We start from the raw sequence: 23,510 nt of genomic DNA, 5'->3' as shown, positions 1-23,510 counted from the left end.
AAGCCAAGAGGTGGGAGGGTGTGTGGGTGGGTGGGCCCTGGCGTCGCGGTCCCGCCCCTAGGTGCGTGTGTGGATGTCTGTGTGGCGGTGACGCGGCACCGGCGGCAGGGAGGAAGGCTGGACCGGGCGAAGAGGGAAGCGAGCCGATCGCTGGGGCTGCTCGGCTCCTGGGCGCCCTCGCGCTCCCCGCCGCCCGCCGAGGCGCAGGCAGGGCGCAAGGCGGCGGCGGGCGGCATGGAGAGCCTGCTGGAGAACCCGGTACGCGCCGTGCTTTACCTCAAGGAGCTCACGGCCATCGTGCAGAACCAGCAGAGCCTCATCCACACCCAGCGCCAGCGCATAGATGAGCTGGAGCGGCGGCTGGACGAGCTAAGCGCAGAGAACCGCAGCCTGTGGGAGCACCAGCAGCTGCTGCAAGCCCAGCCTCCGCCTGGGCTCGTGCCCCCGTCCCCAGCCCCGCTGTCAGCTTCTCCGGTCAGCGCCGCCACCGCTACCGGTGGGGCCCAGGAGCCACTTCAGAACCACGGACAGCTCTCACCCGCCAAGCCACAGCCCGCACCGGAGCAGCCACCGCTTCAGCACCACGGACAGCTCCTGGTGCAGCCCCAGCCGGGCCCCAGCAGCAGAGCACACGCACCCCAGTCGCCCCACCAACACCCGGTGGCACCTGGGGCTGTCAGCGACAAGGAAAAGGAGCGTCCTCCGAGTTGCTGCGCTGCCGCTGGAGCCCTCCTTCAACACAAATCCCCTGCCGCCCTCGGCAAGGGCGTCCTGAGCAGGAGACCCGAGTGAGTGGGGAAGAGAGAATGGGGATATTTAGGGTGGGGGAAAGGAAAGCAAGAGGGTGTGAGGAGAAGACAGGAGAGAAACAGGGTGTACCTGAGTCTGAAGGACTTAGGGTAAATGTGAAGTAAAGCGATGAAAGACGCTTGAGGGTAGAAGTATTTCAAGGAGCTTTAGGGGAAAAGGAGGAAACGGTATCTGTGTTTGAGAGGTTTTTGGAGGTGTTGGGGAAAAAGGGGGAATCTAGAGCATCACTGGGGGAAAAGAAGGAAAGAAATGGGTTTTAAGTTATTTGAGAATATTAGGAACCGGCAGATCTTAAAGGCGACACGATTAGGAGGAAGTTGGGGTGAAGATGAAGCTCAAAGGAGAGAACCTTTGAAGGATTTTTTTTTCAGCATTATTTTAATTTATTTTTGCAGTGTTCCCTCCCCTCCCCTCCCACCCCTGGTAACCAACAAAGAAAGTTTCCTTCCATATACAACCTTTCCCTTGAAGAATTTTTAAGTTAGAAAAATTTAGAAGGGAGTTTGGGTAGTAAAATTATTTGAATAGAGAGTGATATGTGAAAGGACAGGAGGAATGGCAAAAAAGGCATGTTAAAACATTGAAAATCCCTGCAAACCCTGTAAGGCAGTTCTACTCTGTCCTACAGGGTCGCTGTGAATAATAATAATAATAATAGTAATAATAAAAGGATTGAAAAGGGCTGGGCTCCACAGAGTAGCACTGAGGCATAAGGGAAATTCAAGTCAGAGGATAAAGATGAAAAGCAGGAATAACATGAGAAGGCAGGGGATCTAGAGACAGAGGAAGATGAAAGGTAGGAGAAAGTATTTCCCAAAGGAACGAGCTGGCTCTTTAACTGATGCAGTTAGAGTCGAAGCCAGGGGTGGCTCACTTACAGAAGCCTACTCTGCTCTGACCTGAGTGGACACTCTGGTTCTGAGCCTCTGCAGAACCAAAGGGGTACAAGGAAACGGCCCACCAAGCCAACATAGGACTCAGGGCTGCTTAGTCTCTTCCTCTGACTCAAGGAAGATTTTTGTGCAGGATGCTTGGCAGTTGTGGAAAGGGAACAATAATAAGCGAGATAGTTAACAAACAGAGTTGGTATATGGATTTAATGCTTGTCTGAGTATGTCTGTTATGATGACAAACCTTGTTTCTCCTTGGTTATTTGGTGACATATGGAATCATGTTGGGTCCCGAGAGAAATACGCTTATTAACCCTCAGTGAGGAACTTTAGGACCTCAAGCTCTTTCTTCACTCAAAAGATCCACGAACTAGGAATATGAGGAAAAGAGATGAAAGGGGGCTATTTTCTCCTCTGTTTTGGAAAGGCTGTGACCATGTCAGATTTCTCCTTCTGATCAGCTAGGTGATGTGATGATTGCATGGAAAGACAGCCCAGAGGAAATCAATACCTAGCGCTGACAGTGGTGATTCCAAAGGAGTGTGTGTGAGGGGGTGAGGTGAGATTGGGGTGAGAAGGGGGGAACAGATGGCCAAGAATCTCATCTTCACTTAGTGTCAAGTGTGCTTTAGGTCTGAGGGTACTTGTGAAGATTTGATGTGCTCCTTAAAAATTCATTTTCTTCTCACTTCTACTGGAGAGTTAGAGAAGTTGGGTCAGGGCCTGTTAGCTCACAAAACAATTCTGACTGTAACCATGGGATATTAGGGATTGAAGAAGTTGGGATGGTCTGATTTGGCAGACCAAAAACCCCAAGAAGATGGCAGTTTAATTTCCCATGTTTCTCAATGGCCCATTTGCCCTTTCCTCAGTTTCAGCTTTCTCTCCTTATCTAGGTAACGTAGAGAAAGTCAGTTTTCCCTCAGTGCCCATAGCTTAGCAAAAGGAAACATTCTTCCAAACACAGTGTGGCCTTTTACCCAAATAAGGGAAAATGAACCATTCCATTTCCCTGGGGGCAGCCATGCTTCCTGGTAATTATGATTCTTCACCTGATTGTTCTCATGTTTTCTGGTGTCTTCCTTTTCACCCACTGTATCCTCATTTTCTTTGCATTATTTCAGGGTCTGTGTGGGCAAAAGGGTTGAGAAAATATCCTTTTTCTTGAACAAGGACTTTGCTGTGGCCCCCAAAGTGGCCTGGAGTGCCAAAACCCTCCCACCCAAGTGCTCCTGCTGGGGATCCAGGGATTTAGGAACCACCTGGATTTCTATCCTGCCTCACATGCCATTACTAGAGAAGCTGTGACACTCACATCCGGTTCCCCATCCTGCTTTTGTTTCCCAACAGAACAGAAAAAAATAAGAAATAATTAGCTTAGTGGAAGAGAGTGGGAGTTGTTGGAAGTCTTTCGCTTAGGAAGTTGTATCAGTCACTAAGAAGTTAATAGTATCAGTAATACCTTCCTTTCTCCAAATCCTCTTGCTTTTTCTCCTGTTCCTCAAGCCTAGACACCCAGGTAAGGACTTAGCATGGATATGCATGCCTCCCTTCTCACTGCAGCTTTCTCTCCAATTACAGATGAATCATGGGCATTCTGACTGGCTGAATGCCTTTTTGACCACCCATTTCTTTCCCCACTGTTCTCCTGAACTTAAGCCCAAGTTTGGCCCCAGCCTGCTGTCTATTCATGGCTCTCATTTTGTGTATTTGTTTCCCTTTGTGCATAACTCTTTATGGTGTAGATGGAACCAGCAGGCAGGAAGAGATCTCCACACATAGGGTGAGGTGAGAAGACAGAGCCAGCAGCCTTGGTGTTTCTCCTGAGGGGCTCCCTGATGAATCAGTTCTCTACTAGGCATGGAGGAATAAACAGAAGAAGTGTGTGTGTGTGGGGTGTCTTCTGACCATAATTTTGAAATAAACCTTTCTTCATTCCTTACTTTCCCCTCTCTGGACGCACAATATTGATGATGTGGCCCTGGTGAAGTTGCAGATGCAAAGACCAGGCACTGTATTAGATACATTATCTCACCATATAGTTTGTCTCTTATTTCCAAAATTCCTCTTCTACCCCAATTCCAGGAGTGGCAGGAGCCTTGGGAAGCCTGGGAATGGGAAACAATGGATTATTTAATTGCCACCTGATCTGCATTAACATGCAGTCTGGTCTCTCTCTTTCAGCTGAGGGAAACACAAAGATGGTGGCCTTGGAGGTCAGGCCAAGGAAGCAACAATGTGGGGTGGGTGAGAGTAGAGGTATCTTGGAACAAAGATACTTGTGGGGTTAAGATTTTTTCTCTGCATGTTTCCTGACTCTTGCTAAGCTCCAGCCCCTACTGCTTTTTGCCTCTTAATGAAAGCAGCAAATGTAGCTTCCTCTTTGTTTTTTCAATCAAAGCTCACAGCATCTACAGAACTGATTATTATCCCTTTGGTGGCTGGAGCAAGACCCCAGTCTGACCTGACAATAGTCCCTTCCTTGCCACTTCAGCATATGGCCCTACCTGAAGCTGCTACCTTCAGTGTGCCATGTTTGAGTACATACATGTTCATCTAGCCAGCCATGCAGTTAAGAGTCTGTGGGTCCCAGGATTTGTCCATGCTTGCAAGCCCTGAGCAGGGGGTTACTGGATGCTAGGCAAGATTCTTGCATTATAATTCAATTCAGCTTCTCCCCAAGCTCCTCACTTCAAAGCAACTATGAAATCTGAATGGTTCAGCAGCTCCTGTCCTCTCCTCTCTTCCTTCCTCCTTTGCCTTATTACATGCTTTCTCTTCCTCATTATTTTCTCCTTTCTCTTTTTCCTTCCTTCTTCATTTTCCATCACATACTTTCTCTCTCCCACATTTTCTTCCTTCAAGCCTTTGAATCCACTTAAGCTACAGAGGAACATCTCCTTCCTTTCTATTCCTATTAAGAATGACATGAATTGTAGGACATCTTTTGAACTCTATGGTCTTATACTGACTGGAGTATGATGGGATGGCTAGGTGGTCATTAGATGTACTTTTTAACCTGAGTTGTCTAAGACATTGATTAGAGCAGCTGTCTCTACTCCTACTGAATCAGGACTATCTATTCGGAAGTGGCAGCTCATGATTGGCCCACCCGGGAAGCTATGAAGAAAGCATAAGGGCCTGTCAGTCAGTCAACACTATGTATCAAAAATCCACTCTGTTCAAAACTCTGAACTTCGTGATACAAATGGTCTTTGCTTAACATACATATCTAGACAACATCTAGACATCTCAACAATCCCAAGCACGCTGCAGGTGTCTACACCTATCCTATATCAGAATAGCATAGGATTAGAAGGGTAAGTAGACAAATCATGTTTAGAGCTCAGAGAGGTTTTTTTGGTTGGAGTCAAGGGTTTATGTCAAGGATAGCTAGGGAGGGGCAGAGCCCTGAAGATTCAATCCCTGGAAGTGTCTGCATTACACGTGCATATCATTCCATTCTGTGGTGGTACAATGCCCCTCGTTTCAATCCCCTCCACATAAGGCTAGACTCAATCTAACAGGGTGAGGAGAACCTCAGTGCTCAGGGTCTTTACCAACTTGTGCCTACAAGGCCCAGTTGCTAAGGAAACATTGTTATGCCGAATGCTCATCGACTTGCCAATCCTCCTCTTCTTCTCTTACTTGCAGCAAGGAGAGGACTTCTAGCCACAAGCTGGGGAATGAGGCCAGAATGAAAGTTCCCTGCAAGGAGTGAGTGTGTCTTTTGCTTACACCTGGAAGTTGGCACAGATGAGCCCTTGAATAGATTTGTTATCCCCTGCCCTTCCAAGGGCCGAGACTGCTATTCCCTTCCTTTAATCCAAAAAGAATAGAGAGAAAAAAAAAAAAGTTATGCTCTGGCCACAGGGACATTCCTGATTCTCTACCTGCTCCTCACCAGCCCCTTCTTCCTCAGTCATCCCAACTGTCTCCTACCTTACTCCCAAGTCTCTTCCAGACCCACACAACTAACTTCCATTAAATAAATAAATAAATAAATAAATAAATAACCAAACCCACTGCCATCGAGTCTGATCTGACTCATAGCGACCCTTCCTTGTGTTTCTCAGGCAGTATCACTACGGATGTATATTGCCCAATCTCCCTTCCCAGAAGTGTCTGGTGTGTTTGAACTGCCAGCGCAAACCCACCAGCCACTCCATGGAAAGAAGACTCGGCAATCTACTTCTGTAAAGATTTATCACTTCGGAAACTCAAAGGGGGTTGCTGAGTTGGAATTGACTCAATGGCTAACTCCATAGGCCCTCACAAAAGGGCAGCCTTGTACATTTTCCCACTGGCCCACAACCAAGTAAGAGGAGCAGCAATTGGTCCTGCTGATTCAGCAAATATCTATGCAGACAGAGATTTAAAGGTCACTTACGAAAAAAGGCAGATGAGGTCAGGGCCGGGTGGAGAAGAATGAAAGGGAGGATGATATGAGAAAGGAGGGGGAGGTGGCACAAATAACTGGGCCCATGGTCTGGAAAGAGACAAAGGTGTTGAATTTAAATCCTATGTAAAGATTTTAGACAGAGTATCCTTGCTGGGGAGCCAGAACATTTTTTTCCCCACTAGGGCCCAAACATTCTCAGTGGTCCTGGACACAAGGCCGCAGCTTAGTACTTAGTAAGGGGTTTCTTAGTAAGAGGCCCTGGGGACACTTTCACTGCACCTGGCAGATCTCCAAGATGCAAGGACATCTAGCAGGGTTTCTGAAGCAGCTCAGGCCACTGCAGCTCCTTCCTCATCTGCTTCTGGAAAAGCACGAAGTGCTGGTTCATACACAGGCTACAAACAGTTTCTTGCTTCCACCAAAGAGGGATGGTCACCTCCATTTCAGGTACTGAGAACACTGGCAAATAGAAAGGGGATCAGGAGTACGGTGAGATTAGATTTTTCAGGCTGAAAGGAAGTTAAGGACATCACAGAATCACAAAATGATCAAGATCTAGGTGCTTGAGAACATGGGCTTGGAGGCAGGCATACCTAGATATGAATCCCTGCTCTGCCACCTACCAGCTGTGAGACTTACATTAATTATTTATCTTCTGTGAGCCTCTGCTTTTTATCTACAAAATGAGGAATCATATTTACTTTAAAGGGTTGTTTTAACATTTAAATATTATATAATATTACCCATCATAAAAAAACCCAAAAGCAAACTCACTGCCATCTAGTTGATTCTGACTTATAGCAACCCCCTTGGGGTTTCTGAGGCAGTAAATCTTTACCAAAGTAGATTGCCCAGTCTTCCTTCTGATTACCTATCATGGGTAATCAATATTATAGATAATATCAACTGTCCCTGGTACATACTAAGTGCTCAATGTTGTTGTTTTATTGGGAACTATCAAATCAATTCTGACTCACAGCCCTCTCATGTGACAGAGAAGAACTGCCCCATTTAGTTTTCTTGGCTATAACTTTTAAAGCAGCAGATCTCCGGGTCTTTCTCCCCTATGCTACTGGGTGGGTTCAAGCCCCAACCTCTTGGTTAGAAGCTCAACACTTAACCACTGCATCTCCAGGATTTCTTATGTACTCAATACATGGCAATATTTCTACAGATAAAGAGGTTCAGGATCTTTTTTATTCCTGCAGGCCACCTTTTTACATGAGTCTGTTTCTCACCCACCTCTCTGCCTCTGGACATTTTCACGAAGCTATTCCAGACCCATGAATGTTGAGCTTATCTTGAAATGCAGCCAGGCAGGGCAACTGTCCCCTCAGTGATCAGTGATGAGGTCTCAAACCTTTACAGCTGGGAAATGCTTCCTTAAGCCCCACTGATCTGTCACATGTTAAGATTATTTGCACTTCTCTTATGGACGTCAAAGGGATCTGAGTTATTATTACCCCAATGGTCACCTCGGTGACAAGAATGATCTTGCTCATTTTCTAAATGGGGGAACTATGGTCTCAGGAAAGATATACTGACTTGTTAAGGTCAAAAGTGGAGGATGGGGGAATGGAGTCTCAACCCAGGAGTCTACCTCCTACTTTCTTGGAAAGAAACCTGAATCCATTCCCCCAAATTCCGCCTGCCTGGCGTCAGAAGGAGTTCTGGTGGCGTAGTGCCTAAGGTATCTGCCTGCTAACCAGAAGGCTGGCGGTTCAAACTCACCAGCCACTCCTCAGAAGGAAGATGGGGCAATCTTCTTCTGTAGTGATACCACCTCTGAAACCCAAGGATGGGTCATTATGAGTCAGATCCAACTCAACGGCAGTGAGTTTGGTGGTTTTTTTTTTTTGGTTGGAAGGGCAGATCTGCACTTTGTTGGACTCTGGAGGCCAGAAAGCTGGAAAGGACAGGAGGGAGGGAGGGCAATAAGAGGCCTAATGTGGTGGGGATTTTTTGGGGCAGGGGGGAGAGAAACCTGGAGAGGACTCTGCTTTCTCTAGTCAAGTCCAGAAGGTAAGAGTTTGTTCTCTTGAAGACTTTTCTTACATGAAATATGAAATACCATCCAAGAAAAACAAAACAAATGGGGAGGAAGGGAGAAGAAGCTGGACTTCTAAAATTTTCTCCCAGCATGGTGAGGCCACCATAGGCAAAGATGGCTTTGTGTGTGTGTATGTGTTGCAGCGATGGGCTGTTTTGCTGTTGCTCTGTTTGGAATATCTGGGAGGGTTATGTAACTCTGCAAGACAGATGCATGTGCCAAACGGTATCTTTCCTCCCAGAGGGCAGGCTCCTGTGGACAGAGGAATGCAGGCTACTTGTCCAAGTCCCTGCCCAGAGAAGTTACTCCATGCTTTGTGCTGGCATCTGGCTATTTCTTCTAGGTCACAATTTTGGAGCTGAGGGACTTTAGGAGCTGTACCAGTAGCCCCAACCCCTCTGAGAGGTTAGATAAATGTTAGAGTTGGAAGAGTCCTTTAAAATCATCTGGTCCAAACTTCTTATTTGGTAAATGACAAAACTAAGGTCTGAGCATGACTGGGATTTCTAAACTAGTTAGTGGCAAACTAGGTTCACAGCTCAGAATCTCTTAACTCTTCATCCAATACTCTTGACATTACATGGTTATGGACCAAAAAGAACTGGTCTGAACTGCTCGATGTGTATACAAGGCCAAACTTACAGCTAGTTACTGGGGGGTTAGAGGACCCAGGGTGGTCCCTCTGCCTTCCAGAATATCTCACCAGCACCAGTAATTCCAAATTAGAGATTGTTTTGGGTTTTTTCCTTTGTTAAAATGTGAATTCTCCTAGGATGGAGAAAAAACAACACATTTAGCTATACCAGTACTTTACAATTTAGCATGAGCATTTATTTGAGCAATTTTTGAGATAAGGATTGATATAAGAGGGGGATACTGTGATGGCATTGGCTGACTAAGGGCCAAGTCAGGAGGTTCATGAAGAGGGGAAGGGCTCAGTAAGATAGGCCACTGAGAGCCTAAATGTATCTTCATCTCCACTGTAATTTTGCAGGGAACTGGAATTGTCTTGCCTGGTCCTGGAAAAGAAAGACCAGGGACACAGGGCACTTCACACTGACTTGTCTTAGAAACATAATTATCTGGGTGGCATAGTGCCTAAGGCATCTGACTGCTAACCAGAAGGCTGGCGGTTCAAACCCACCAGCCATTCCTGGGAAGGAAGGTTAGGCAATCTACCCCTGTAGTGATACCACCTCGGAAACCCAAGGAGGGGCTGCTATGAGTCAGATCCAACTCCACACCAGTGAGTCTGGTTTTGGTTTTTTATAGAAGGGATAGCCCAATGAGCTTCATGTGTAAAAGTAATAAAGCACAGAGTTTAAGGAGTATTGTGGTGCTTGGTAAATCCTCTGCCCCTTTCTAGAATTTTAAAACAATTTTTTTTGGGGGGAGGTGGGGAATGTGAACTTCACAGAATTCTATAGAGGTTTGTGATGGAGCAGTAAGATGTGGACAGGGAGGGCTGGCAGGCAGTAGAGGTTGGTGTTGCATGGGCCTGAAGAAGAGAGGAGATGAGAGCTGAACACACCTAGTAGCTGATTAATAAATGCTGATTTAATGAACTCTTGGTATGTATGGCATAGGAAGGCTCATTGATTGCTGAGTGGAAGAAGGGGCGGCTACAGCACCAAGGCTGAGGAAGAGCTCAGCTGGAAGGTGTGGGGGAGCAGGTGGCCCATAGGCCCAATAGCACACAGCATACAGTTTGCTGCAGCTGAGCGTGTGTGAAAAGCTGGATTCAGAGACTCAGCTCTTAAGGTTGGCTGTGGAGAGAAGTGGAACACAGGGAGGGGTGCTGCCCTTCCTGGCTGAGGGAACCCGTCCCAATCCTAAGCATGAGCTCTGACCAGTCCAGTCCTCAGCCTGGGAAGCTGCATTAAAAACAAAGCCTGAGAAAAGCCCTCTGAGTGAGTGTTTCATCTCATTGTCACTGTCCTCTCTCTCCACCCCCACAATTTATGAGCAGGTTGAGCTGCTCTGAATTGTGGTCATGTCTCTGGGTGGAGAGAGGGAGAAAGAGCTGGATTATAGCATCACAATCTGGCTGGGAGAAGTAACAGGAACCCGCACGCAGGCTTCCAGTCTTTTATTCCTATTTCTAGACCAGCAGTATCAGATCTGTTCAGGGAAATGTTAGGATACTGATGGGAAGGTGAGTGGGTGTGTGTACTAGTATATGTGTGTGTTTGTGGGATTAAGTGTGTGTTACAACAGGCTGAGAGAATCAGATGGCAACCCACTGTATGTAATAGTATATAGGCATCACAGCAAAAATCAGTATAAGCCTTTTCCCAGCAACCCCCTGGACTAGTCATGCTGTCAGGACTCTGTGGTTGCTTCTCTCTGCATGACTTGTTTTATTTCTTGACTAGCTATTCCCTCCCAGGTCTTCTCCTTTGCAAAAGGGGGTGAATCTGCAGTGCCTCCACACCCATCCTTCTGTCCCTCACTTGGTCTCAGAGCATGACGGAGATCAAGCCTCCTGGGGCATGAACTCTTGGGAAGAAGGCTGCTTAGTAGCCAGGTGGGTGCAGGGGAGGTATGAAGAGGGCTCTCCATTGAGTTACAGTGTTTGGAAGTTCAGGAACTGGGCAGCAGAAAGCTGCAGCATGGTGTTTCCTGCAGGCTAGCAATGGCCAGAGCCTAGCACTACATGATTAGTTCAGGGCTTTGGACATGTCAGGCAAACCAGTAGTCTGTCTCTAATCAGGAATGCACTGCCCATCCCAGGCAGAGATGCAAGGGAATTCCGTAACTTCTTGATAAATGATTCCAATCCACCACAATTTGCAATGAATGCATCAATTCAACCCGGTGATTACTTAAAAACAACAGCAAAAAAAGCTCTGGGCAAGGCAGTTGGGAATTTCTTGTGTCTAGCTTCAGTGTTTCCTGTGCACAGCCCGATCTTTGCATAAAGACCTTCAACTCTTCCACACTGGTTTATTCAGCATCTTTTTGACATTCCTGGTGCTACATAAGGAGCCCAGGTGGTACACTGGTTAAAGCGCTTTCCTGCCAACCAAAAAGCGGTTCAAACCTACTAACTGCTCTTTAGAACAATGTGGCAATCTGCTTCTGTAAAGATTGCAGCCTTGGAAACCCTCTGGGGACAGTTCAACTCTGTCGGTTAAGGTCGCTATGAGTAATCAAGTGGAAGGCAGTGAATCTGATTTGGTGCTACTTAATTTACAGCAGCCCATCCTTGTTGTTGTTTGCCGTGGGGTCGGACCGATTCAGAGCGACTCCTCCTTAGGTTTCCGACGCGTATCACTACGGAAGTAGATTGCCCAACCTTCCTTCCCAGGAGTGGCTGGTGAGTTTGAACCATCAGCCTTCTGGTTAGCATCAGTGATGGTCAAAGGAGTTCCAGAAACAGGTCAAGGCATTGTATTTGGGCAGCGCTCACTAGCTGTTGGGATTATGGATTCTGACCACCCTGCCTCACATACTCAGTGCCAGCTTGGAGCAAACCCCTTCTTTTCTCTGTGCCTTGATTTCCCCTTCTACTCAAGAGGAACAATCGTTCTTTGCTCTCTATCTCGCCTTCTCCCCGCCCCAAAATTTGTGGCAAAGCAGAGCTGTTCGGAGGTTGCTATAGTAGCGAAAATGGGCTCGGACTGCAGCAGGAAAGACCTACCTTAGGTGTGAAAAATGACCTCCAAATGACAATAACTGAAGGAGATTCTGATAAGCGTAGGGCGGCTCTGCCCTGAATTTTGGCGCGGGGTGAGGCGAGTTCTGTAGGGACTTCCAGCTCTTAAGTACATACCGAAATTTCCACTAGGCACTCTCCAGGCAGTAATGAATAAAAATGGGAACAGGATAGGAGAGGGCCTTTCCCAGGCTGCTTTTTTCCTTCCTTTAGGTTGAGAGCTCCCACCAACCCTACAGTACGGCCTGGTCCATCTTTCGCCTTCTGGCCCCAAACTCGCTTGAGAAGCCGTTTCTTTTCTGGCCGCGTTCCCCTGGGGGTTCTCCGCGGGGAGGAACGCGGAGTCAGGATAGCAGCTGTGTGGGCGGGTTGGCGAGATGCTGACAAGCAGGATGGAATCTCCCAGCCCACGCGACCCCCTCCCCGCGCCACGTTCCTCGCTTCCCTGCGGGGGCGGCTAGCGGGGCGGGGCACCTTCAATTCGGGGAAGCCGCGCGGGCTCCGCGCACTCCGCCCGCGCACGCGCAAACGCGCTCCCAGCGAAGCGAGGCGGGTGCTGAGTCACACGCTCCGGAAGCTTGGCCTTTGGCGCCGTTTCTCCGGCGCTCTCACGCGGCCTCCCCGCTGCACACCTGTGCGCTCTGGCTCACCAAGGCCCACGCGCCACGGGCGGGGGCAGGAAGGAGAGGCCGAGCCGACCGTAGACCGGCTTTGCGCCGTTGCCGCATCTCGCCTTCTCCTGATGGCCCTGCAGTCGATTTCCCCTGTGCGCCACGTCGCCGGCCTTATTGTCAACTGCTTCATAGCCTTTCTCCCTTTGCTTGGGCCAGTCTCTCGAGACTCTTTCCCTTGGTGCTTTTACCCATCCCCCGAAGCCCTGTCTGACTCAGCCTTGCACACCGCCGCCGCCCACGGCGTCTGGGAGCCCCCATCTCCTCCCCCTCCACCCCCGCGCCGCAGCCTTCTCCCGCGCTTTCCCAGGCGCTGAGGGGACTTCCGTGCTGCGTCACAACTAGCTGCTTTTGCTCTCGGTGCGGGCCACTCGTGCTCCTACCAGAGAGCGCTCAGGCTGCAGTCCCCTTTAAGAAGCCGGAGTGGCATCCCCAGCCCCAGATTATGAACCGTCCATTCTCTGCCCCAGCTACCTACGTTCTGATACTCTCCTTTGGATGCTGAATGTGCGCCCTTTCTCCTGCCTCCTTAGGGTCCAGCCCAGGGTGGTGTGAGTGAATTCCCTTTGAGGAAAAGGAAGAATTAGGGTGGGGGAGGCTGAGAGGGTAAAGGATATGTTGGAGTCACGAGGTCCAAGTCGTCCTAGTTTATCTTCCTTATACCCGAGAAACCTTGGCAAAAGAATCCCAGCAGTATTTTAGCCTTTCGATATTGATGTTTGTATTTTACAGAATCTTGGAATTCCAAGGGCTGTGGTAATTGGAGCATAATGGTTAAGAACTTGAAGCACTGGCTTTCAATCTTGACTTGGTCATTACCACCTGCAATTTTGAGCAAGTTGCTTCACCTCTGACATCTTGTTTTCTTATTGGTAAAATTGGAATGTGAATAGTACTAACTTAAGGATTGCTGTGAAAAGTATGAGTTAATGTGAAGTGCTGAGCAAGGCAAGTGCAGGAAGAGCCTGGTGGCACAAGGCTTAAGTGCTCTGCTGCCAACTGGAGGTCAGGGTTTTGAACCCAGTAGCTGCTCTGCGGAAGAAAGATGGCGACAATCTACCTTCCATAAAGATTTACAGCCTTGGAGACCCTATGGGGCAGTTCACTCTATCCTGTAGGGTGCTATGAGTCTGAATTGACTCCATGGCAATGGACATTTTTGCTTTAGACCAAGTGCTTGGCATACAAAAAGGGCTTAAAAGTAAGGTAGTTGCTGTTGTGGGACCCTCCCAGTGGCAAGAACTGGGTGAGGATGTGCTTTTGGAAGGTAGAGAACTCTTCCCCTAACTCTCTCTGACTTCCAGAGTGCCCAGAGCAGGACTCCTTTTTCCTCTTCCATTGGACACCACCTCAAATGTTTGAAGACAGCCATCCTTCCCTCCCTTTGCCTTCTTATCCACAGCTGCCCCACTCCCCACATGTCACCTTTTTTTTTCATGCTGGCACACCTAATCAATCCTACCACTTCCTGCTCCACATAGCTTTGTGGGCTACTCTGCTTCACCTCAGTCTCTGGCCCTCCTAGGATGAGGGAGCCAAGAGTGAGCCCTGCAGCCAGGTGGGTGTGGCTAGACCAGCTTCGGCGCCCAGTGTCCCCCCCACACACACTCAGTGCCCCTTCACCCCCTGCCCTCACCCCACAGGTTCTGAACCCTGCCTGACTTTGGATGGGAGCTAGGAACCCACTGGCTATCTCAGTCCCAGGTCACAGATGGACCCTATGAGGTTGGCTAAAGCCCTAGGTCTCTTTCTATTTGAAGGCCTCTGTCCTCTGGCTTCCAGCCACCTGTACTTCTGCAGGTGGTTCTTGCTTTGACACCCAAAATGCTGAGCTTTTCACATGGCACTTTTGTGTTCTTTTTAACAATTTATACTTTTCTAATAGGTAATATGGGAGCTCTGGTAGCATAGTACCTAAGGCACTTGACTGCTAACCAGAAGGCTGGCAGTTCAAACCCACCAGCCACTCCTCAGAAGGAAGATGGGGCAATCTACTTCCCTAGTGATACTGCCTTGGAAACCCAAGGAGAGGTCACTATGAGTCGGGTCCGACTCAATGGTACATAACAACAACAATAGGTAATACATTGACAGTACAGAATTTTAAGGATGCAATAGTTTAGAATGCAAAATGTCTTCCCCCATCTATTTCTACCCATTTAGCCCCCCACATACCTTCCACCCCCCCAGCAACCACTGCTAGCATTCCTCATGTATTTTTCCAGGACTTATATGTATAGTCAAGCAAATATATATGCCCTTTTTTTTTCTTTCTTCTTTTTTATGCAAATGGTAGTGTACTATATGCTGTTCTTCTGCGTCTTGCTTTTTTTTTCCATTAACAATGTGTCTTGGTGATCCTTCCATATTCAGTATAAAAAGAGCTGCCTCATTCTTTTTAATAGCTGCAAAATATTCCATTGTACTGCTGTGAACCTAGGTCCTTTCTTCCTGTCTGCTGAGAGTTTTGGAAGGCAAGCTGTGGGTAGTCTGCTTCTGTATATTCATTTGCTGTGCATGTTTCTGAAAGCCAGGGGATGGGTAGACAATTACTGAGGGGCTCCATTTGAACTTGTCCTTCTAGCAGCTGACTTGCTACTATGGCCTCCTATAAACATTGGTAAATTGTACTAGGAATAAGATCCAGCAAGTGAACGTCTCAGCCTTAAAACTCTAGTTTGGCTCACTTTCACTCTCGGGTGTTTCCACTGTAGTCAGCAGTCATCAAGTTTGGAGGAGATTTGAGGATGTTATAACTTGCTTCGAAATGAGCTGAAGATGGGTTTTAAAACCCTGTCTCTTTCAAGAAGACTTCCTGGACTGAACTGAGGAATGAGCTAAAGTTCTCATACCCTTTCCCCGTTTCCTACCCCAGGCTGAGCACAGCACTGTTCTTGCGTACAGCAAAGTCAATTATTTATTTCTGTGGTTTGGATTTTTTTTTCTTTTACATGCATATACATTCACAGCATCTGTATTCTTTCGCTCATTTAACATATGTTTATTGAGTATCTACCATGTGCCAGGTGCTGTTCCAGGCACTGGGCCACAGCAGTGGACAATAAAGAACAAATCCTTTCATGAAACTTACAGTCAGTGTTGGGTGTGTGTGTGTGTGTGTGTGTGTGTGCTCTTCTGGAATTAGTAGTAGGAAAGGGCCATGTCAAACATCCTATAATGCAAAGACCAGTCCCACACAATGAATACATTGTCTTCTAAGATGCCAACAGCACCCTTGTTGAGAAATACCAAATAACACCAAAGTCCATCGTGAAGACTTTGGCTTTTCCTTTAAAGGAAACTGGGAACCATTGAAAGGTGTGAGCAGAGGATACTTAAAAGGAACTTTGGCTTCTGGGTTGAGAATATACCGAAGGGAGAAGATCAGGTAGGAGGTGGTTGCAAAATCCAAAATAGATGGTAGTAGCTTGGAGTAGGGGGCCATAGCAGTAAAGATAATGATAAGTAGGAGCTCTGGTAGCATAGTGGCTAAAGCACTTGACTGCTAACCAGAAGGCTGGCAGTTCAAACCCCACCAGCCACTCCTGTGAAGGAAGGTTGGGCAATCCTACTACCGTAGTGATACTGCCTTGGAAACCCAAGGAGGGGTCGCTATGAGTCGGGCCGACTCGACGGCACATAACAACAACAACAACAACAACAACAAAAGCCAGCAGTATTTCCTGAGGAATTAATGTGGAGTGTGAGAGCAAGTGAGGAGTTGAGGATGAGGCCAGGTTTTGGGGCCAAAGTAATTAGAAGGACAGAGTTGCCGTTAGCTGAGACAGGGAAGTCTGCAAGGGGAAGATAAAATGTTGAATTTCAGTCATATGGAATGGGCTGGAGATACACATTTGGGATGGCTTTTAAAGCCATGATGGTAAACACTGTAGTTGCTAACTAAATGATTAAAGGTTTGAATCCTACAGAGATGCCTCAGAAGAAAATCATCCATTGAAAACTATGGAGCACAATTCTACTCTAACAGTTGCCATGACTTGGAATCCACTTGCTATCAACTTGTAAGTGGTTTAAGGCCATTAGAATGGATGACACCACCAAAAAATGACAGAAGTCAAAAGAGGTCCAAGGACAGTGTCTTGGAACACACCAATGTGAAGAGGTAGGATGGAAAGTGAGGGTGAGTGGCCAAAGAGGAGAAAAACGAGGACCATGTGGTATTCTGGAAGCCAAGTGAAGAGGTGGTTCAATGAGAAGGGCATGAACCATTGAGTCAAATATTGCTGACATTAGAAGTACAAAAAGGAATAATTGTCCATTGGCTTTAGCAACATCAACGTAATGGTGACCTTGAAGAGTGTAGAGATGTTGGGCAGAAGCTTGATTTGTGTAGGCTTCAGAGAGCAGGGAAGAGACTTAAGAGACAAATCAAGCAAATATAATGTGGACCTTGATTAGATTCTGATTCAAATAATACAACTGTGAAAAAGACATTTTAAAAATGTGAACACATGAGATAATTAGCTGATATTAAGGATCTGTTCATTTAAGTAGGTGTGATAATGATACTGTTATCATATCTTTTAAAAGTTCTTGTCTGGTAGAGGTAAATCCTGGGTGAAATGATATGATTTCTGGGGTTTGCTTTAAAATGTTTTTGTTGTTGTTAGGTGCTGTCACATTGGCTCCAACTCATAGTGACCCTAAGCACAACAGAATGAAACACTGCCTGGACCTGCACTGTCCTCACAATCCTTGCTATACCTGAGCCCATTGTTGCAGCCTCTGTGTCATTCCACCTTGTTGAGGGCCTTCCCCTTTTTCGTTGACCCTCCACTTTACCAAACATGATGTATTTCTCCAGGGACTGGTTCCTTCTGACAACAGTGACCAAAGTAGGTGAGATAAAGTCTGGACCGTCTCACTTCCAAGGAGAGTTCTGGCTGCACTTTTTCTAGGGCAGATCTGTAAGTTCTTCTGACAGTCCATGGTACTTTCAGTATTCTTCACCAACACAACTCAAAAGCATCAGCTCTTCTTTGGTTTTCCTTATTCATTGTCCAGCTTTCACATGCATATGAGGCAATTGAAAACACCATAGCTTGGGTTAGGCACCCCTTCAAAGGGGACCTCTGGTAGCATAGTGCTTAAGGCATTTGATTGCTAACCAGAAGGCTGGTGGTTCAAACCCACCAGCCATGATAACTTCCTTGGAAACTGAAAGAGGTGTTGCTATGAGGTCTTTTGCAGCTGATTTATTTGTGCAGTGCAACACTTCATCTGACATCTGATTTCTTGATTGCTGCTTCCATTGTTGTTGATTGTGGATCCAAGTAATGTAAAATCTTTGACAGCATCAGTCTTTTCTCTATTTATTGTGATGCTGCTTATTGGTCCAGTTGTGAAGATTTTTTTTTTTTTTTTATGTTGAGGTGTAATCCATACTGCAGACTGTCGTCTTTAATTTTCATCAGTAAGTGCTTCAAGTCATCTTCACTTCCAGCAAGTGAGGTTGTGTCATCTGCATATTGCAGGTTCTTAATGAGTCTTCTTCCAATCCTGATGCTGCATTCTTCTTCACATAGTCCAGCTTCTCGTATTTGCTCAACATACAGATTGAATAAATATGGTGAAAGGAGATAACCCTGATGCACTCCCTTCCTGATTTTAAACCATGTAGTCTCCCCTTATTCTGTTCAAATGATAGGCTCCTGGTCTATGTACAGGTGCCTCATGAACACAATTAAGTGTTCTGGAATTCCCATTCTGCTCAATGTTACCCATAACTTGTTGTGATCCACATAGTCAAATGCTTTTGCATACTCAATACAACACAAGTAAACATCTTTCTGGTATTTTTGCTTTCAGCCAAGATCCATCTGACATCAGGAATGATATCCCTCATTTCACATCCTCTTCTGAATCCAGCTTACATTTCCGGAAGTTCCTTGTCAATATACTGCTACAACCATTTCTGAATCATCTTCAGCAAGATTTTACTTGGGTGTGATATTAATGATATTGTTCAATAATTTTCACATTCTGTGGGATCACCTTTCTTTGGAATGGGTACAAATATGGCTCTCTTCCTATCAGTTGGCCAGGTACCTGTCTTACAGATTTCTTAGCATAACTGAATGAGTGCCTCCAGTGTGATATCTTTTTGTTGAAACATCTCAAGGGGTATTCTGTCGATTCCTGGAGTCTTGTTTTTCGCTGATTCCTTCAGTGCAACATGGACTTTTTCCTTCAATACTATTGGTTCCTGGTCATATGTCACTTCCTGAAATAGATGAATATTGACCAATTCTCTTTGGTACAGTAACTCTGTGTATTCCTTCTACCTTCTTTTGGTATTTCCCTCATCAGTTAATGTTTTTCCCATAGAAGAGTCTTTCAGTATTGCAACTTAAGGCTTAATTTTTTTCTTAATTTCTTTAAGCTTGAGAAATGCTGAGCACGTTCTTCCCTTTCGGTTTTCTAACTCCAGGTCTTTGCACATTTCATTTTAATAATTGGCTTTGTCTTCTCGAGCTTCTCTTTGAAATCTTCTGTTCAGCTTGTTTATCTTGTCATTTCTTCCATTTGCTTTAGCTACTCTCTGCTCAAGGACAAGTTTCAGAGTCTCTTCTGACATTAATTTTGGTCTGTTCTTCCTTTCTTGTCTTTTTAATGACCTCTTGCTTTCTTCATGGATGATGTGTTTGATGTCATCCCACAATTCCTCTGGTTTTTGGTCATTGGTGTTCAATGCATCAAATCTATTCTTTAGATTGTTTCTAAATTCAGGAGGGATATTATCAAGGTTATATTTTGTCTCTCATAGACTTGTTTTAATTGTCTTCAACTCCAGCTTGGACTTGCATATGAGCAGTTGATGGTCTGTTCACAATGAGCTCCTGGCCTTATTTTGGCTGAAGATATTGAGCTTCTCCATCGCCTCTTTCCACAGATGTAATCAGTCTGATTCCTGTGTATTCCATCCATGTGTGTAGCCACTGTTTATGTTGTTGAAAAAAGGTATTTACAATGAATAAGTCATTGGTCTTGCAAAATTCTATAATGCGATCTCCGGCATCATTTCTATCACCAAGGCTATGTTTTCCAACTACTGGTGATTCTTCTGTGTTTCCAAAATTTGCATTCCAATCACCAATGATAATCAACACATCTTGATTGCATGTTTGGTCAATTTCAGACTTCGGAAATTGGTAAAAATCTTCAATTTCCTTGTCTTTGGCTTTGGTGGTTGGTGCGTAAATTTGAATAATGGTAGTATTAAGTGGTTATCCTTGTAGGGGTGTGGATATTATCCTATCACTGACAGCATTGCACTTCAGGATAGATCTTGAAACATTCTTTGTGACAATGAATGCCACACCATTCCTCTTCAATTTGTTATTCCCAGCATAGTAGATCATATGGTTGTTTGATTCAAAATGGCCAAAACTGGTCCATTTCAGCTCACTGATGCCTAGGATATTGATCTTTAGGAGGCTCTGTGGCGTAGTGGCTAAAGCATTTGACTGCTAACCAGGAGGCTGGCAGTTCAAACCCACTAGCCACTCCTCAGAAGGAATATGCATTCTATTTCATTTTTGACAACTTCTAATTTTACTACATTCATGCTTTGTACATTCCATATTCCAATTATAATGGATGTTTGCAGCTGTTTCTTCCCATTTTGAGCTGTGCCACATCGGTAAATGGAGGTCCTGAAAGCTTTACTCCATCCATCTCACTAAGATCACCTCTCTTTTGAGGAGGCAGCTCTTCCCTAGTCATATTTTGAGTGTCTTCTGACTGAGGCGCTAATCTTCTGGCACAATGTTGAAACATTCTTAGACAGTGTTTCAGTGCTATTCATAATGTTTTCCAGTAATATATCATACAATGTTCTACTGCTATTCATAAGGTTTTCACTGGGGAGTTCTTTTGGAAGTGGATGGCTCATTCATTCCTTCTTCTTAGTCTGTCTTAGTCTGGAAGTGCCACTGAAACCTGTCCACCATAGGTGACCCTGCTGGTATTTGAAATACCAGTGGTATAGCCTCCAGCCTCAAAGCAATACACAAGCCACCACAGCATGACAAACTGGCGGACGAGTGGTGGTGCTTTAAAATACTACAGCAAAAATTTAGGGGGAGGGAATAGAAGATTGGCAAAATGTTGAGGTGAGAGCTGGATGATGGGAATGTGGGGATTCATGATACTGGTCTCTCTGCTTTTGTGTATGTCTGAATTCTTCCTAATAAAAATTTTAAAAGGAGAGAATGTGAAGGATTGAAGAAAGTGAGAATAGAAATCCATTTGAGATGTTTTGCTATAAAGAGGAATAAAGAAATGGGGTGGTAGCTGCTGGGTGAGTTCAAATCAGAGGATAGCCCTTTAACATAGGAGAAACAATAGCATATCTGTTCCAGTCATTAAAGGAGCTCTGGTGGTGTAGAGGTTCAGGCATTTGGCTGCTAACCAAATGATCAGTGGTTCAAATCCACCAGCTGATCCATGGAAGAAAGATGGGGCAGCTAGGTTCCATTTTATGGTTGGGATGAGAGGCACAAAAAGATTAAATCACTTGGCCTAGGCAAACCACCAGCAGGGTGTAGCCGTCAGATTGCATTCCAGGCTGTGGGATTCTGGCATTCAGTGCTCTTAACCTCTGTTTTCCACTGCCTCCCAGCAGACTGTGCCCTGGTGGCACAATGGTTACGTGTTTGGCTGCTAACCAAAAGGTCAACTATTCAAACCCACCAGCTGCTCCCAAGGGAGTAACTATCTGGTGATCTGCTCCCTCAAAGATTACAGCCTAGGAAAGCCTATAGGGTCACTATGAGTCAGAATCGACTCAACAACAACAATAACGTAAAGAAAAAGCAGGATAAGAGAATAACTGGGAAGAAGGTAATTTTGTAGACTTGTTAGTTGTCACCAAGTTGATTCTGAGTCATGGTGACCCCATTTGTGCAGAGTAGAACTGCTCCATAGGGTTATCAAGGCTGTGACATTTCAGAAGCAGATTGCCAGGCCAGTTTTCTAAGGGGCTTTGGGTGAGTTTAAACTACTAACCTTTCAAATGCTTGTGTCATCCAGAGACTCTTTTGATAGGAGGTGGCATTTGAGCAGAGACTATAAATAAAGTGAGGGATGGAACCACTTGAAGACTTGAGTGAATGACATCTTTGGCAGAGGGAACAGCAAATGCAAAGGCCCTACGGCTAAGAGAAACACAATGTTCAAAGCACAGAAAAACAGGGTAGCCAGAGGTTCAAGAGAAGAAAAGAGTGGGCGGGTATGAGTTTGGAGGGGAGGAAGGGACCTTCCAGAGGAGTTTGTGGGGTGGGAGATGTATTGGAAAGTCATAGAAATGGGGACTTTGAGCATGGAGTGTTGTGATCCAACTATCTGCAGAAAATGGGGTCTAGGGGGTCAGGAGCAGAAGAGGAAGAGTAGTTCAACAGAGAGAGCTCACGCATGTAATTCACAATCATCCAGTGTCCTCCATTTATTCAACCTTTCTTTCAACAACCATGTATTTAGTTTCTGCTATGTGCTAGACATTTATGCACATCTATTATCTCATGTTACTTACACAATCCTGATAGGAAGGTATTACTGTTCCTGTTTCACAGATGTGATAACCCAGGCTCAGAGAGATTAAGCTAACCTGAGCAAGGTCATACAGCTAAAGTGGTGTCTTCTAAATTCATATGCAGATTTCAGCCTCTTAAACTACCATAGTTATCCCCACTCTGGGTGGGGCGGGGGGGGGGTTCCTTGTGGTATGGGAAACCTTCACCTACAGGCAAGGCCTGATCCAGGGCACAATCCAGTGTTCCGGTAAAAAAAAAGATTGGTGCCTATGTGGTTGTTCATTGTTCTGGTTACCTTGTGCCAGTCTGACAAGAATATACTACCAATGGGATGGCTTGAGAAAACAGTTTATTCTCTAACAGTTTGGAGGCTTTAAGTCCGAGTTCAAAGTGCCAGGCTCTAAGGGCTGGGTGAAAGCCCCTCAACCTTGGGCTTCAGCTCTGCCTCCTGTTCCTGGTCCACTGAAGCGAGAGGCTTTTCTTCACTCAGACACCTGCTGGCTGCTGAAACTGACAAGCCTAAGGTTGGTAACTAAAAAGGCACAGTCCTGATGTTACTAAACCACACAGCAGGCCATTAATTCAAGTTCATTGTAAGTCCCAAGGTCAGTAGAGCTTGTCAGGCTGCTGAACAATGACACAGCTACATGCAGGGTTCAAGTGTGCCATAAGCTAGAGACCATTCCCCAAGGCTTCTCCTTATATACAGGAAGCAGACTCATAGTGACCCCTCCTTGGGTTTCTGAGGCAGTATCACTACGGAAGTAGATTGCCCAACCTTTCTTCCAAGGAGTGGCTGGTGGATTTGAACAGGCACTACGCTACCAGAGCTTGGGGGGTGGTTATATTGAGTGTGAGACTGGACGTCTATTTAGGACCAAGGTGAATGCTTTTCTCTGAGAGCTTCTCTGAATGTGTATATGAGGTGAGATGTACATGTTAAGGAATATGTGTATGTATGTGTGTGTGCACCGAGGGGCATGTGTGTATATTAATGTAGGAATCTTTACATGTTACATTGGAGTTTTAGAGAGTCACCAGACACAAATGGCTGTTTCTGTAGGTATGTCATTTGGGTGAGTACACATGAGCAGAGTTGATTGATTTAGGAGGTTTGTTGAAGCAAGGAATTGGCTGGGTGGAGTTTTATATTTCTTTCTACCTTCAAGAGTCTGATTGTGCTATGGAGGACAATATCAGTAGTCTTTGTAGATGCCTATGGGCTTGAGGGCTGTAATAAGTGAAAGTGGATGCCAGAGGCAGTGTGCAGCAGTGAAAGGCGAATGGGACTGGAGTCCTAGCTGTGGGTTCTCAGGAAGTTCTTCAGATCTTTCTGAGCCCTAGTTTCCTCATATGTCAAAGGGCATCAGTAATAATGTTGTTGTTGTTGTTAAGTGCCGTCGAGTCGTTTCCGACTCATAGCGACCCCATGCACAGCAGAACGAAACACTGCCCGATCCCGCACCAGCCCCACA

General features: G+C 45.9%; 1 protein-coding gene across 1 annotated transcript in view; it reads left to right on the top strand.

Moving 5' to 3' along the window:
• Window positions 1-234: 234 nt before the first annotated feature.
• Window positions 235-23,510, top strand: part of IQSEC3 (IQ motif and Sec7 domain ArfGEF 3) — a 140,154-nt gene continuing 116,878 nt past the window's right edge. Inside the window, exon 1 of the mRNA XM_007937052.1 lies at window positions 235-788. Coding sequence (XP_007935243.1) covers window positions 235-788 — 554 coding nt within the window. The remainder of the gene's footprint in view (window positions 789-23,510) is intronic.

This window comes from Orycteropus afer, unplaced genomic scaffold, assembly GCF_000298275.1.
Source record: "Orycteropus afer afer isolate SDZICR_OR568_19922 unplaced genomic scaffold, OryAfe1.0 scaffold00040, whole genome shotgun sequence".
NCBI lineage: Eukaryota > Metazoa > Chordata > Mammalia > Tubulidentata > Orycteropodidae > Orycteropus > Orycteropus afer.
The sequence above is the reverse complement of the archived record's forward strand: the minus strand, read 5'-3'. Positions and strand labels throughout refer to the sequence as shown.